Source organism: Carcharodon carcharias, chromosome 12 (genome assembly GCF_017639515.1).
Source record: "Carcharodon carcharias isolate sCarCar2 chromosome 12, sCarCar2.pri, whole genome shotgun sequence".
Lineage (NCBI taxonomy): Eukaryota > Metazoa > Chordata > Chondrichthyes > Lamniformes > Lamnidae > Carcharodon > Carcharodon carcharias.
Window position 1 is genome coordinate 33,230,508 of NC_054478.1, and position 13,862 is coordinate 33,244,369.

Genomic DNA, 13,862 nt, shown 5'->3' on the forward strand with positions numbered 1-13,862 from the left:
TTAAATATCTACCACTGCTTCTTGACCTTCTTACCTTTCAGCCTATTTTCCTGTTTCACCATAGCTAAGTCTGCCTTTATATCCTTGTAATTGATTCTATTTAAAGTTAAGAAATTAGTTTCGGAACCAAATCTTTGTTATGAACTAGAGGATCCTTTACTATGAGGTCATTGGTTAATGCTGCCTCATTACACATTACCAGGCCTAAAATCGCCTGCTCCCTATTTCAAGATTTCAGAATGTACTGTTCTAAGGAACTGTCCAGAATACACTTTATAATCTCATCCTTCAGGTTACTTTTGCCAATTTGATTTGTCCAATCTATATGAAGATTAAAATCGCCCATAATTATTGCAGTACCTTTCTTACAAGAGCCCATTATTTCTTGATTTATATTCTGCCCTACAGTGTAGTCTCACTTCAGACATTGCAGCAAGTCGGCTAACTGAGTGACCAGGAGAACTTGGAGTAACACTGTAAACCTGTATACATGCCAAGTTATAAGAACCATTTCACTGGCCAGGCCTATGATCTGTTTAGTCAATGAGCTGTGATGTGATGAAGTATTGTTAGTTGTGGTCAAAACTGAGGGTAGTACCAGAAACCTAACATCCTCAAAAGGAGCACGCATTCTTCGATGATTACAGACATAAACTACTTACTGATTTACAAAATGTGATAAAGAGATAAAATAGATCAGTTGTTCCATTGTTTAGCCTTTAAGGGAGTTTTACTGCCCAGTTACTTATCTATAATACTTATTTTTTACAGTACAAGTATCGTGAATCAGTTGCAAAATTAAGAAACAACTTCAAGTACACCGCAGATGCTCCACAAATCAGGCATGCTAAGGAGGCGACTGCAATTCTGGATGAGGTTTGTGTAATTGGGATAGAGCTAATAAGGCAATATTTGTCTATGCTACGAGAATCAATATGTAACCCGAGGGCCACCTACAGCCCTCATGACCTGACCCTGGAAGCCAAGATGATTCAGTTCTATTTAGATTACATTTCTTATTTGCTGATGTATCCTGTTTTGAGTTTTGTGACACTGAAGGATTAGAACGAGCTGCTCTTAGCACTGTTGCCTGTTTGGTGGATTAATCTTATATCAGAGCACCAAGATCTGTTAGTTCAGTAACTCGATTTGAGACCATCGGCAGAATTTTACTGCCCCGTTTCGGCGGGGATGGGGGCCGTAAAATGTGGCGGGCCGTTATAAATCCCATTGACGACAGCGGGAACGTAAAATCCCACTGTCGTAAGATTCTGCCCCATGGGATTAAACATTTTATACATGGCTCCCAACGTTCTCTGGTGCTCTTACAGCCCATGAAAACATAAAACTTGAACATTCCTGATCTAAAATTTTGTCCCCAAAATATACAAAAAGTAAATCTGTCATCTTTTTGAAAAAGTAATATTTTTGAATTCTCTCAGTGAGAAACAAAATAGAAAATGTCAACATTAAATTGAGAAAAATCTGTGAATGAGTACCAACATTCGTTTAATGTGCTGTTAATTCTGGTGATTAATGACAGTTTTAGATTTTCTTTCATGATATGGAACCTGAGCTCTTCACTGGAGTGTAGTTGTGATTAAGATGTTTTTTGCTTAGTCTTTATGGATCAGCTGACTGTAAAAACCAGCAGGTACCTCCCATTGGTTTTTCAATATTCATGCTTTATTTCCTTACTTACCACATTCTTTTTTCTTTGTGATTCTCTTAAATTGCTACCCAGAGGAACCAAGAGATTATTGTAGGGTGAAAACAGAGGTAAAGATATGTGGAACTTTTCTTTTGTCACAAATGAAAAAAAATCTGTTTCCTTACCACAGTTGATTCATTTTTTGTTAAATCGCTTGTTCCTGAACTTTGAAACAGTTGTGTGTAAAACCTGGAATAGGCTCTGGATTTATTGTCTATATTATCCACATTAATCCTTTAGCCCTTAATTCTTCATGCAGTTAATGAAATAAGACAGTTTCAAAACGTATCTGATCAAACATTGTCAGAACTTTTATTTGACAGATGCAAAATAAATTTACTATTGATTATTGGCTTTATCTGACCTACCAGACAGTTCATTAATTGTTATGATCCTCTCTTTCAACTTGTTTAAGGCTAAAAACAACACAATTGGAATTCCGAAGTCCAAAGCCGCAGCCATATAAAAAAAACGTTCATTAGTTTTATCGTTATGAATACTATCATTAAAATTAAACAGCTGAATTAATGTTTCTTTGTTTCCCATCTCTGAATATTATCAGCATTAATTATTTACTTCTGCTGTGCTCTTTAGAGATGAATTTTTGCAGCAGCTCCAGTGTGGCAAGCAAAATACTGATGCATGCTCACTTTTAGAGAATCTGCTGCTCAGAATTCCAGAGTTCAGATGCAGCACTGGTTAAACAACTGTGCAATAGACTACTTATTGGAAATGGGACCAGCGTTCTGACTCTGACTTCAGGTGACCAAAATCAGATTTTCTGCATTCCATTTTGTTTCAAATGTTATGACTGAATGGACAATGCTTTGGAAGATTGGACCTGTCCAGAATCTCTGGAGGCACTGACTTACTCTGAAGTCCAGACAGTGAAATACTTCAGCCCCATGCGCCAGTTAATTTCCCTCACCTCCCACGCTCCACGCCCTTTGCTGAAATGAGGTAATCATTGAAAATAATGCATTGTTTTAACTAAAATCTAATATTCTGAGCAGAAGGCATACAAAGCTTTCTATGAGAAGGAGAAGAGCAAGTATACCTTGGTTTTGGATGAACCTAGAAATCTTCTGGCCAAAAGGTCGGGTCAACTAAGCAGTCAGGTAATTCTGTAGAACTTGCACTTGAATGATCGGCCTTGTCTGAGATGGCCATTTGCAACATCACCAGCAGTCAACCTTCATCTTGTTGGCCTGTTTTATGTGGATGTTGTCTACCCAAGAAAATGCTGCTTGGATAGCCCTCTTGTTGCCTGTGAGAACCATTTCACTGGTAGAGTGATAGAGTTCTAGGATGATGAACACTGGTGTTTTTATCTGACTTTCTTTAAGTTCTATCATCCTTTGCATGCATGTGCATCTTTATTGACAGCAATCATATAAGTCTGAAGCCAAGCTCAAATTGAGGCGAGGATGCAATGAAATTCTACGTCCTGATATGCTGACTGCCATGTACAACTCAATGTCAGGGAGCCAGGTAAAATTGCCCAATATTGTGCACTATTTTACCTTCTTTTGATTTTTGGTTTGTCTAAAACTGATATATTGAATATTTTTTCCCCTCCTTGGAGATGTGACTTACATTAAACATTAGTTTAATCATTTAAAAAGTTGTATTTTGGAAAAAGCTTAATATTTTAGTGGAGCAATTCTCAATATCAGTTACAAACCAAATCAGCATTAATTTTAAAAGATTTCCTACTAATTCAAGCACTGGTCATCTCGCTGTTTGTTAACTGTTCTCTGTCTGCTTTCATCGTTTGTCCTGTGGTTTTTTTAAAAATCACATTATTTGCATGTGTTTTGGTTGGTTTTCTACTGGTTTCATTCACTTTTATTGATACTGGGCCAGATGTTGTTGAAGCAGGTTTTCTTGTGTTGCCTTGTTAGATGTACAATTTCAATTACAAATCCTGCCCACAAAGCTGCTCGAAATGCAAGCTGGTAATGCAAGGGGGCAGCTGGGATTTTGGTGAATAATGGCATAGATTGTTTCTCCCTTTGACCAATGGGATTTGAGGATTGCGAAAGAAACAGAGAAATGGCATAAAAGGAGGATGAACTACAATAGGTGAATTCAATCAGGTACAGGAAGAGAAATAGAGAAAAGGAAAGTAGGATTGGATTAATAGAGAGAGGGAGAGAGAAAGAAAAGATTTAGAAAGGAGAAATGAGAATAAAAAATACCTTTTTAAAACCTCCGAAAGCAATTCACAATTTGAAGAATTGAGAGCCTACTTTATTTACTTTCTGGGCAAGAGAGTTTGCTGAGTTTGAAGGCAGTTATTAAGAATTATCACATCATTAAATAGGCAGTTTGTGCTGCTAATTATTAGACTGAACTTCCTGTGCCAAGTTCAATGAACAATTAACGAGGAAATACAGCAACTTCATGTAGATCAAGGGGAGGTTAAGGGCGAGGTGCTGTTTTCAAAAAGCTAATGGTGGCGATGTGCAAATCAGCCAGCAAACTGTGTAGCAGTTTGGAGCTCACACGGTATCTTTTTCGCATCGCAAGTTGCTGCTGACTTGCTTATAGTGTTCAGCAACACCTGGCTCATTGACTTTGTATTGATTGCCCTAAATTAATTCTATGCTCGCTTGTGTACAGTGGAATTATAAGAAGAACTATGAAAAGTTGAAAGACAAATACACATCTATTTATGAAACCCCTGAAAACATCCGAACCAAGAAGGTGACAAAGCTCATCAGTGATGTAAGTGACTTTCTAATTTAGAATGATGTATTTACACTTACAGTTAATCCTGCTTAAATAATAATTACCTGAAGAGAGCATTGAAACTAACTATACCTATTGTACATGTATGGAGATGTTCAGATTGCTGTCCTTTAGTTAAGCAGGGATTAGTGCAGCTATTAATATCTGCTTTCAGTGAATATCTCTTAAACATTCTGTGTTCCTTCCCCACTCCCCTCATAAACACATCTGCTTCCTGAGTTCACAGCAGTCATACTTGCTTTTAAAACAACAGCGAGCACTACAAACCAAGTCATTTTAGCACAATTAAGTGAATACATCTTTTGCCTCGATTACAAATGTTACCACATTATTAGTTGCATGATTAATTACTTCAAATTAATTAGCTTAATCAAATTGAAGTCAAATTATTGAAATCAATTACAGTATAAAATAGTCTTTAGACACTTACCATGACAATTAAATAAATGCATTATTTTGTACAACAGAAAAATATTCATGTAATTTTATTGCATATCTACTGAAAAGAACTACGGTTAAGGCCTATTCTATTCCTAAGGTTTAGAATAATGTATCCAAGGATATTCGGCATTTAAGAGGGATAGACAAAGAAGAAAAGGAGGTGGGGTAGCACTCTTAATAAGGGACAAGATCAGTACATTGGTAAGAGAGGATCTTAGATTGAAGGATCAAAGTGAAATCAGTTTGGGTGGAGCTAAGAAACAGCGTATGGCAGCAAACATTGAGAGTTGTTTATAGGTCACCAAATTGTAGTGATAATGTTGGGCCCAGTATAAATCAGGAAATTAGAGATGCAAGCAACGTGGATAATACAGTAATAATGGGCGATTTCAATTTACACATAGACTGGGTTAACCAAATTGGAATTAATGCTGAATCCCTGGAGTGTTTGCGAGATGGCTTTCTGGAACAGTATATTGAGGAGCCAACTAGGGATTCGGCTACTTTGGATCCAGTGTTGTATAAAAAGAAAGGGCTAATTTATAACCATGCTGTAAAGGAGCCTTTGGGAAATAGTGACCATAATGTGTCAGAATTTCACATTAAGTTTGAATGCGATATAATTCCTTCTGAAACTAGGGTCTTAAATCTGAAGAAAGGAAATTATGAAGATATGAGGGGAAAGTTGGCTATGATGGATTGGGAAAATACACTAAAAGATTTGACAGTAGACAAGCAATGGCTAGTATTTAAAGAAATACTATATGATCTATGACAGATATACATTCTTCTAAGGCACAAACACCCAAAGGGAAAGGCAAGTAAACGGTGGTTAATGTAGGAAATTAAAGATTGCATTAAAAGAAAGAAAGTGGCTTATAAGGATGCCAAGAACAATGGTAAGCTTGAAGATTGGGAGTATTTTAGAACCCAGCAAAGGAGGATCAAGAAACTGATTAAGAAAGGGAAAAGAGAATATAAATGCAAACCAGTAAGGAACATAAAGATGGCAAATGGAATATAATGTGAATAAATCTGAAGTTATTCACTTTGGCAGCAAAAAAAAAGAAAGGCAGGATATTTCTGAAATAATGAGAGGTTGGGAAGTGCAGGTGGCCAAAGGAACCTGGGTGTCTTTGTTCATGAGTCACTACAAGCTAGCATGAAGGTGCAGCAAGAAATTAGGAAGGCAAATGGTATGTTGGCCTTCATCACAAGGGGATTTGAGAGCAGGAGTTTCTTGCTGCAGTTATATGGAGCCTTGGTGATACTGCACCTGGAGTATTGTGCACAGTTTTGGTCTCCTTATCTAAGGGAGGACCTACTTGCCATTAAAGAAGTGCATTGGAGGTTCACCAGATTAATCCCTGGGATGGTGGGATTGCTGTGTGATGAGTGATTGAGGAGACTGGATTTGTATTCCCTAGACTTTTGAAGAATGAGGGATGACCTCATTGAAACTTACAAAATTCTCACAGGGTGTGACAGACTGGATGTGGATAAGATGTTTCCCCTGGCTGGTGAGTCTAAAACCAGGGGTCATAATCTCAGGATAAGGGCCAAGCCATTTAAGACTAAGGTGAGGAGGAATTTCTTCACGCAGAGGGTGGTGAATCTTTGGAATTCTCTACCCCAGAGGGCTGTGGAAGCTCAATCATTGAGTATGTTCAAGGCAGAAATCAATAGACTTCTGGAGACTAATAACATCAAGGGATATGGAGTCAGCGTGGCATTGAGGTAGGTGAATGGCAGAGCAGGCTCGATGGGCCAAATGCCCTATTCCTGTTCCTATGTTCGTATATAAAGGATGAAGCATCCTGACTTCAGAGAAAGCAATTTGTACAATAATTATATTTTTCATTTAAGACCCTTCCTTTTTTGTGCGTTTACAGATAAAGTATAAACTGGATCATAACCGTGATAAATCCAAGGGGTACACTTCTATCCATGACACACCATTGCTGCTGCACATGCAAGGCATGAAGGACAAAATTAGTGATGTAAGTATCCATTCGTTAATAGAAATAGCTTTTTCATATAAGTCAATACACATGCACTCAAGTGATATGGTGCATGCTAGTCTCTTCGTTATTTACAACACTGCTTAAGAACTGCGAAGCTATTTCATCATTACACCCCTGCCAATTGTCCTAGTCTCAGAAAATAAAGTGGGTCAAATCTTGGAGCAAGGCATCTCACAGGGTGTCCCTTCAGTTGTACTTTTTCCTCCACCCTTCAGCTCAAAATGTTCTGTGCCATAACTTGCTCGAACTGTGAGCTGATAGCAGGACATCTGGGACCTTCATGAATGGTGAAACAGTGCATCTCCTTAAAGAATGAGATTTAAGATTGAGAAAGAAACAGGAAGCATTGGTGAATGGGGCTGAATTAGAATCAGATCAGATAAAGAAAGAGAAATAATGAGAGGTAAAGTTTGGATTAAGAGAGAGAACAAAAGAAAGAAAAAGGAACACCAAGAAATGATACAGAAAGGAAAAGTAAGAACAATTAAAAATTTGAAGCTTTTAAAATCTCTTAACATTGATTTGCTGCACTCAGGAATGAGATGCAATCATTTGATTGGCAATGCATCAACAATTATCATGTCATTAAAAGGGTATTAACTGTCTATGGTGAATTTGAAGGGTCATTAATTTACAAGTCTGGAAAGTTCTTAAAAATAACAGGGAGGTTCAGGATGAATTGTCATTGTGCAAAGCAGTAGGCAGAGCAATGTAAGTTCACCCAGAAATTTCTTGAGATTCGCATTTCTTAGTGTAGCTCTTCATCTCCTGAACTTGCTGATCGATTTGCATATCAATAATGACATACATTCTTAACCGCTCTTATTTTTCCAGCAAAATTTAGCTTGATGTTATTTTGCAATGTGAATTGTACAAATTTCAGACCATTTTCCTACATGAGGTTTGCCTGAGTGTAAATCTTATATTAAGTGTGTGTGCTTTCCACATGGCACTGTGCCATCTGCATATACTGAACTTGCAAGGAATTTTTCTTTCTGGAAACCATCTGCTGATTTTTATTGGCCATGTTGTCTGCAATGGTTTCAGCAAAAAATAATGATTCTAGCATGAAACCCAATTTGAGATACAGTAACTAAATGATGTTACGTAGATAAAATCAAAATACTGCCGATGCTGGAAGTCTGAAATAAAAACAGAAAATGCTGGAAAAGCTCAGCAGGTCTGGCAGCATCTGTGGCGAGAAAACAGTTGATGTTTCGAGCCCAATTAGGGTGAGGCATCCAAGAGTCATATTGGACTTGAGACATTAACTCTGTTTCTCTCTCCACAGATGCTGCCAGACCTGCTGAGTTTTTTTTTGGCATTTTCTGATGTTACATAGCATTACTTGGAATTAACAGTACATAAGCTGGCCATTCGGTTAATGGCTAACAATGAATGCTCTACAGAAGCCTCCAGCCTCCCTATTTCATCCAACCTTTTTAGAATAATCTTCTATTCTTTTCTGCACATATCTATACTTCCCCTTAAATTATTTATACTGAATGACTCCAGACAATATGTTTAGCCTTTCTGGGAATGTCAATGACAGTAAGCTTTGACATTTGGCTGCCAGTTAATTATACAAAAGTAATAGGATGCATTCAATTGCTATTCGTGAATGATATTTAGTTAATTAACTTATTAAAGTTACTTAAAATGAAATTTTAGTCGATGGAAGAACTCCTAAAAATATCACATTGAAGTACCGGTGATTAACAGGATTTCAATCATTTCTCTTTGTTGACAGTTGAAATACAAAGAGATTTATGAACGGAACAAATCTCATTGCAACATTGCTGGTGATGCCTTTGCGATCAGGGCTGCCAAGAGTGCCTACAAGAACACGACGAATGTAAGTGTTATCAGCATGTTTTGACCTGAAAGAATGAAAAAAAAGACTTGTATTTAAATAGCATCTTTCACAATCTCAAGTTGCCCCAAAGCACTTTATAACCAATGAAGATTTGTTACCGAGCACAGCATCACTGTCAGGTGAAAATACATTTCCAAAATGCTGATTCATATGAAATGTCGTATTGAAAGCCTGCTACACACCTCCCTCCCTCCCTCTCCCTGACCCACACACCGTGACCCCCATCCTGCCTTCACGCACTGTGGCCTGGGGGTCTCTCCACGATCCTGGGCCTTGGGTGGCTCAAGCAGTGCCACAATGGCACAAGCAACCACCACTCGTGCAGGCAACAGTGATGAGCTGCGAACCTTTGATTGGCCAGCAGCTCTCAGCGAGTGGGGTTCCCACTGCCAGGGCCCTCAATCACAGGGAAGGCCCAACGGTGACCAATTAAGTGCCTGAAAGGCATTTGCTTCCATTGGGCCTTCCCCAGAGAACTGATGGGGGAGCCCCGCCAGCTCTCCGACCAGTAGGCAAGACCCTCATTGGCCCAACAAAATCACAGCCATTGTGTTGTTTGAAAGTGAAATTATTATATTTAGGATTACTTTAACAAACCTAAGTGTCTAGGTAATGTAGATATGTTGAAGCAGAATTTCCTGGCTAAGTCACTTAAAATAACCTGATGTATTGAGCACAGTTTTTTAATTTAACTCACCTGGTGGGAAACCTCAGACATCAAGTGGAATACTGGATTTACACCTCACCCCTCCCTTCACACCTCCCACCCCCCAAACAATATTACCATTCACTGTCTTGAATAATAATTGAATAAAACCGGCCTTATGTAAAACCAGCATTGTATCCGATCCTGCCAGTTTCCTGACTGGTGGGTTAAGTTAAAGTTGCCCCCAATGTCATTGTTACACTCTGAAGTGAGAAAGTCTATATATATAGGAAAGCCTGGTGCATAAATCCCAACTTCATGCAGGTCTGTATGACCTAAAAACTTTGCAGATGCATTTTATATTTTACCGTGATCACAATGTTTCACAAATGAGAAAGATTAAGAATTAAGAATGTAACTTTGACACTGGTCCAGCTATTAAACCAAATGTTATACTTGTCACTTGCAGCAAATGTACACTGTTACTTGGAGAAATATTTTACAAAGCTATCGATTAGATTTATAACAAGAGTGCAGTGATATTTTTGACTTTCACAGCTGCGACAACACCTTTCTTTTAAGATAGGTTTTCTTGAATAATCTCACAAAAAAGTACACTTCCATTATTCTCAAAGCGGCAGCAGGCCAGGGTTCTTCTTGCTAATCTGTTTAATTGTTGCCTGAGTGGAAAGTGGGTGAAGATTGTATCTGGCTGGATTGAGATGCTGCTTGTGACTAAATATCCTGACAAACGCTTGGTGTTAGATGAATGTGTGGTCGCCCATTAAACGTGCCTCCCAACTGTCATTTTCAACCAATACCCAATGTCAAAATAATCCCCCCTGCCTAGAGGCATGAATGAGTAGTCACTCATAAGGTATGACATGAGTGCCAGGGCCTCCGGAGCTGTACCCCATCATATGTCGCTGCATTGAGAAGAAATGAGAAGAAAAAAGGAAGTTAACTTTCGGTCAGCTTTATATAAACATTAGCAGTGATGCTTTGTGAATGGAGAATGGACACATTTTCCAAATGTGTGTAGCTCACTGAAACATTTCGTCAATAATTGTTGCATCACAATGTATTCAGGTTTCAGTTTTATTTTTATTACTTGATCTATAGCTTGATTACAAGAAGAAGTATGAGGCCACCAAAGCCAAATGGAGGTGGATTGCAGACAGACCTGACTTCCTGCAGGCGTACAAGGCCTCTCAGCAGCAGAGCGAGGTAAGTGGAACATTGAATTGCTCTGTAGGAACACCAATGTCGCAGTGCTTTGTGCACACTGATATCATATGTATAATCAAGCCTGGTCGAGCAAACCTCAAATTCAGAAACTACTGTTAGGTTGAGCTGTCCCTTGATCCAGGTGAAAATTATGTCCAGTCAATAGCAGAGTTTGAACTGAAATAAGAAGTTATTCTTTGAGACCAACAAATTAGTTGGTTCTATGACTTTGTGTCAACAAGGTGTAACTGTAGGTTCATAGATACATCATATTAAACAATGGTAATATGCAATACCAAAAACTTATGATTAGGCGTTCATTTTAAACTTCAGGTTGCTCCTACTTAAACATGAGGCAGGGGCTTCCGGTCGGCGAGTGGGGGCGGGGCCCGCTCACCGACGCGTAAAATGATGTGGGATAATGTCGGGTGGAACTCATGGCGTTAACCCGCGTCATTTCCATTTTCAGGTCGGCGGGCCAAGTGAGCTGCGCAACCGCCAACCTGTCAACAGCCTATTGAGGCCATTAAAAAAAAAATTTAGATAATTAGTGGACCTGCCCATCCAACCTTAAGGTTGGCGGGCAGGCTGGGAGCCCTGGAGGGCGTTGGAAAAAGCATGAAACCTCATTCACGGGTGGGATGAGGTTTCATGAGTGATTTAAAATCTGCACATTGAGTTTTAATAAATGTTATGGTCATGTTCCAACTCATGTGACATTGTCACATGAGGGAAAATGGAAGGGAAATGTTAGGATGGTTTTTATTAAAAATTTGAAGTCCCAACCGATCTCCCTGAGGCAGCATTTAGCCTCAGCGAGATCTGTGCGCACTTTCACGCGCATGCACGAAAGAGTGCACTCCTGGCTAAGGGAATCCCCCCTGCCTGCACAGGGAGCACACAGCGCTTCCTGGCGGATGTCACACTGGGCAGGCCTTAATTGGCCCGCCCACTTAAAATGGCAGCGCGCCCATCGGAGGCGCACCTGCTCGCACCCGTTCCCGCTCTTCCCCCATAAAGGTGGGAACATTTTTCCCATGATTACTATAGGAGAAGCATTTTTAATTTCTTTATTCTTTCATGGGATGTGGGCATCATTGGCAAGGCCAGCATTTGTTGCCGATCCATAATTGCTCTTGAACTGAGTGGCTTGCTAGACCATTTCAGGGGGCAGTTAAGAATTAACCACATTTCTGTGGGTCTGGAGTCACATGTATGCTAAACCGGGTAAGAACAGCAGATTTGTATCTGAATGTCTGTAGCATTGGTTAAAAAAAACAAATGAGTTGTTAGCTCAAATAGAAATAAATATATCTGATCTGATAGCCATTACAGAGATGTGGCTACAAGGTAACCAATGCTGGGACCTGAATATTCAAGGGGACTTCACAATTTGGAAGGAAAGGAATCTAGGTAAAGGTGGTGGGGTTGCTCTATTAATTAAGGATGTCATTAGTACCTTAGTTTTAAAGATCAAAATGTAGAAACTATTTGGGGAGAGATAAGAAATGGCAGAAAAGAAATCATTTGTGGGATAACAAATATATAATAGAAAGTGCTGAAAAAGGTCAACAGTTCTTGCAGCATCTTGGAGAAAGAAACAGAGTTAATGTTTTGAGCCCAATATGAATCTTCTTTGGAAGTTATTTGTGGGACTAGTTTATAGGCCTTGTAACAGGATGGAGTACACAGAAAGTAATAATGCAGGCTTGTAAGAAAGGCACAGCAAGAATCATGGGTGATTTTAATCTACATATAGATCGGATAAATCAGATTGGCAAAGATAGCCTGAAAGATGAGGACTTGGAGTACTTTCAGGATAATTTCTTAGAGCAGCATGTTCTAGAGCCAACCAAAGAGCAGGCTATTCTAGACCTGGTAGTATGCAATTAGGCAGGATTAATTAATGACCTCAAAGTAAAAGAGCCTGTAGGAGCAGTGATAATAACGTTATTGAATTTTGCATTCAGTTTGAGGAAAAGAAGAGTGGGTCTAAGACTTCTATTTTAAACTTAAATAAAGCCAATTTAAAGGGCAGGAAGACAGAGCTGGCTGAAGTGAACTGGGAAAATAGATTAAGGGGTTGATCATTTGGAATGAACTGGCAGACAATTAAGGAGATATTTCATACCTTCTAAGCAAAGATACATTCCAGTGAGAAAGAAAGCCTCTAGGAGAGAAATGCACCATCCATGGCTAATTAAGGAAGTTAAAGATAGTAAGACTGTACAATTTTGCGAAGATTATTGGCAGGACAGAAGATTGGACAGAGTTTAACAGCCAGCAAAGAATGACTAAAAAAGTAACAAGGAGGGAGAAAGTTGAGTATGAGAGAAAGCTAGCTAGAAATATAAAAACAGATGGTAAGAGTTTCTAAAAGTATTTAAAAAGGAAAAAGGTAACTAAAGTGAATATTGGCCCTCTAGAGAATGAGCTTGGGAAATTAATAATGGGACATAAGGAAATGTCGGAAGTGTTGAATAGGTATTTTGTATCTGTGTTTACTGGAGAAGACACAAGTAACATCCCAGAAATATTTGTAAATCAAGAAGTGAATGGGAGGGAGGAACTTAGCACAATTACAATCACCAGGGAAAGGGTAATAAGAAAAGTATTAGAAATAAAAGTGGACAAGTCACCAGGACCTGATGGAGTTCAGCCTAGGGTCCTAAAAGAAATGGCTGCAGAGATGGTAGATGTTTGCAATTTTCCAAAATTCCCTTCATTCTGGTAAGGTTCCATCAGAATGGAAAACAGAACATGTAATGCCTCTATTCAAGAAAGGAGGGAGACAGAAAGCAGGCCAGCTAGCCGATCATCTGTCAGAAGGAAAATGCTAGAACCTTTTATTAAGAAGGTTATAGCAGCGCACTTGGAAAATCTTAATACAATTAGGCAGAGTCAACATGGTTTTGTGAAAGTCAAATCACATTCTTTTTGAGGAAGTAACAAGTATCATGGATAAAGGAGAGCATGTAGATGTGGTGTACTTGGATTTCTGAAAAGTGTTTGTTAAGGTGCCCCATCAAAAGGTTACAATAGAAAATAAGAGCTCATGCTGTAGGGGCAACATATTATCATGGTTGGTAACAGGAAGCAGAGAGTAGGAATAAATGGGCCATTTTCAGGTTGGCAAGCTGTAACCATTGGAGTGCCACAGAATCAGTGCTGGGCCATCAACTA

General features: G+C 39.0%; 1 protein-coding gene across 42 annotated transcripts in view; it reads left to right on the forward strand.

Annotated features, from left to right (window-relative positions):
* neb (nebulin) overlaps positions 1 to 13,862 on the forward strand; it is a 284,616-nt gene that overhangs the window by 204,625 nt on the left and 66,129 nt on the right. For all 42 annotated transcript variants that reach the window (XM_041201321.1, XM_041201334.1, XM_041201338.1 and 39 more), the window contains 6 exons: positions 772 to 876; positions 3,098 to 3,202; positions 4,337 to 4,441; positions 6,799 to 6,906; positions 8,681 to 8,785; positions 10,575 to 10,679. In XM_041201321.1, the coding sequence (XP_041057255.1) occupies positions 772 to 876; positions 3,098 to 3,202; positions 4,337 to 4,441; positions 6,799 to 6,906; positions 8,681 to 8,785; positions 10,575 to 10,679 (633 nt within the window). The remainder of the gene's footprint in view (positions 1 to 771; positions 877 to 3,097; positions 3,203 to 4,336; positions 4,442 to 6,798; positions 6,907 to 8,680; positions 8,786 to 10,574; positions 10,680 to 13,862) is intronic.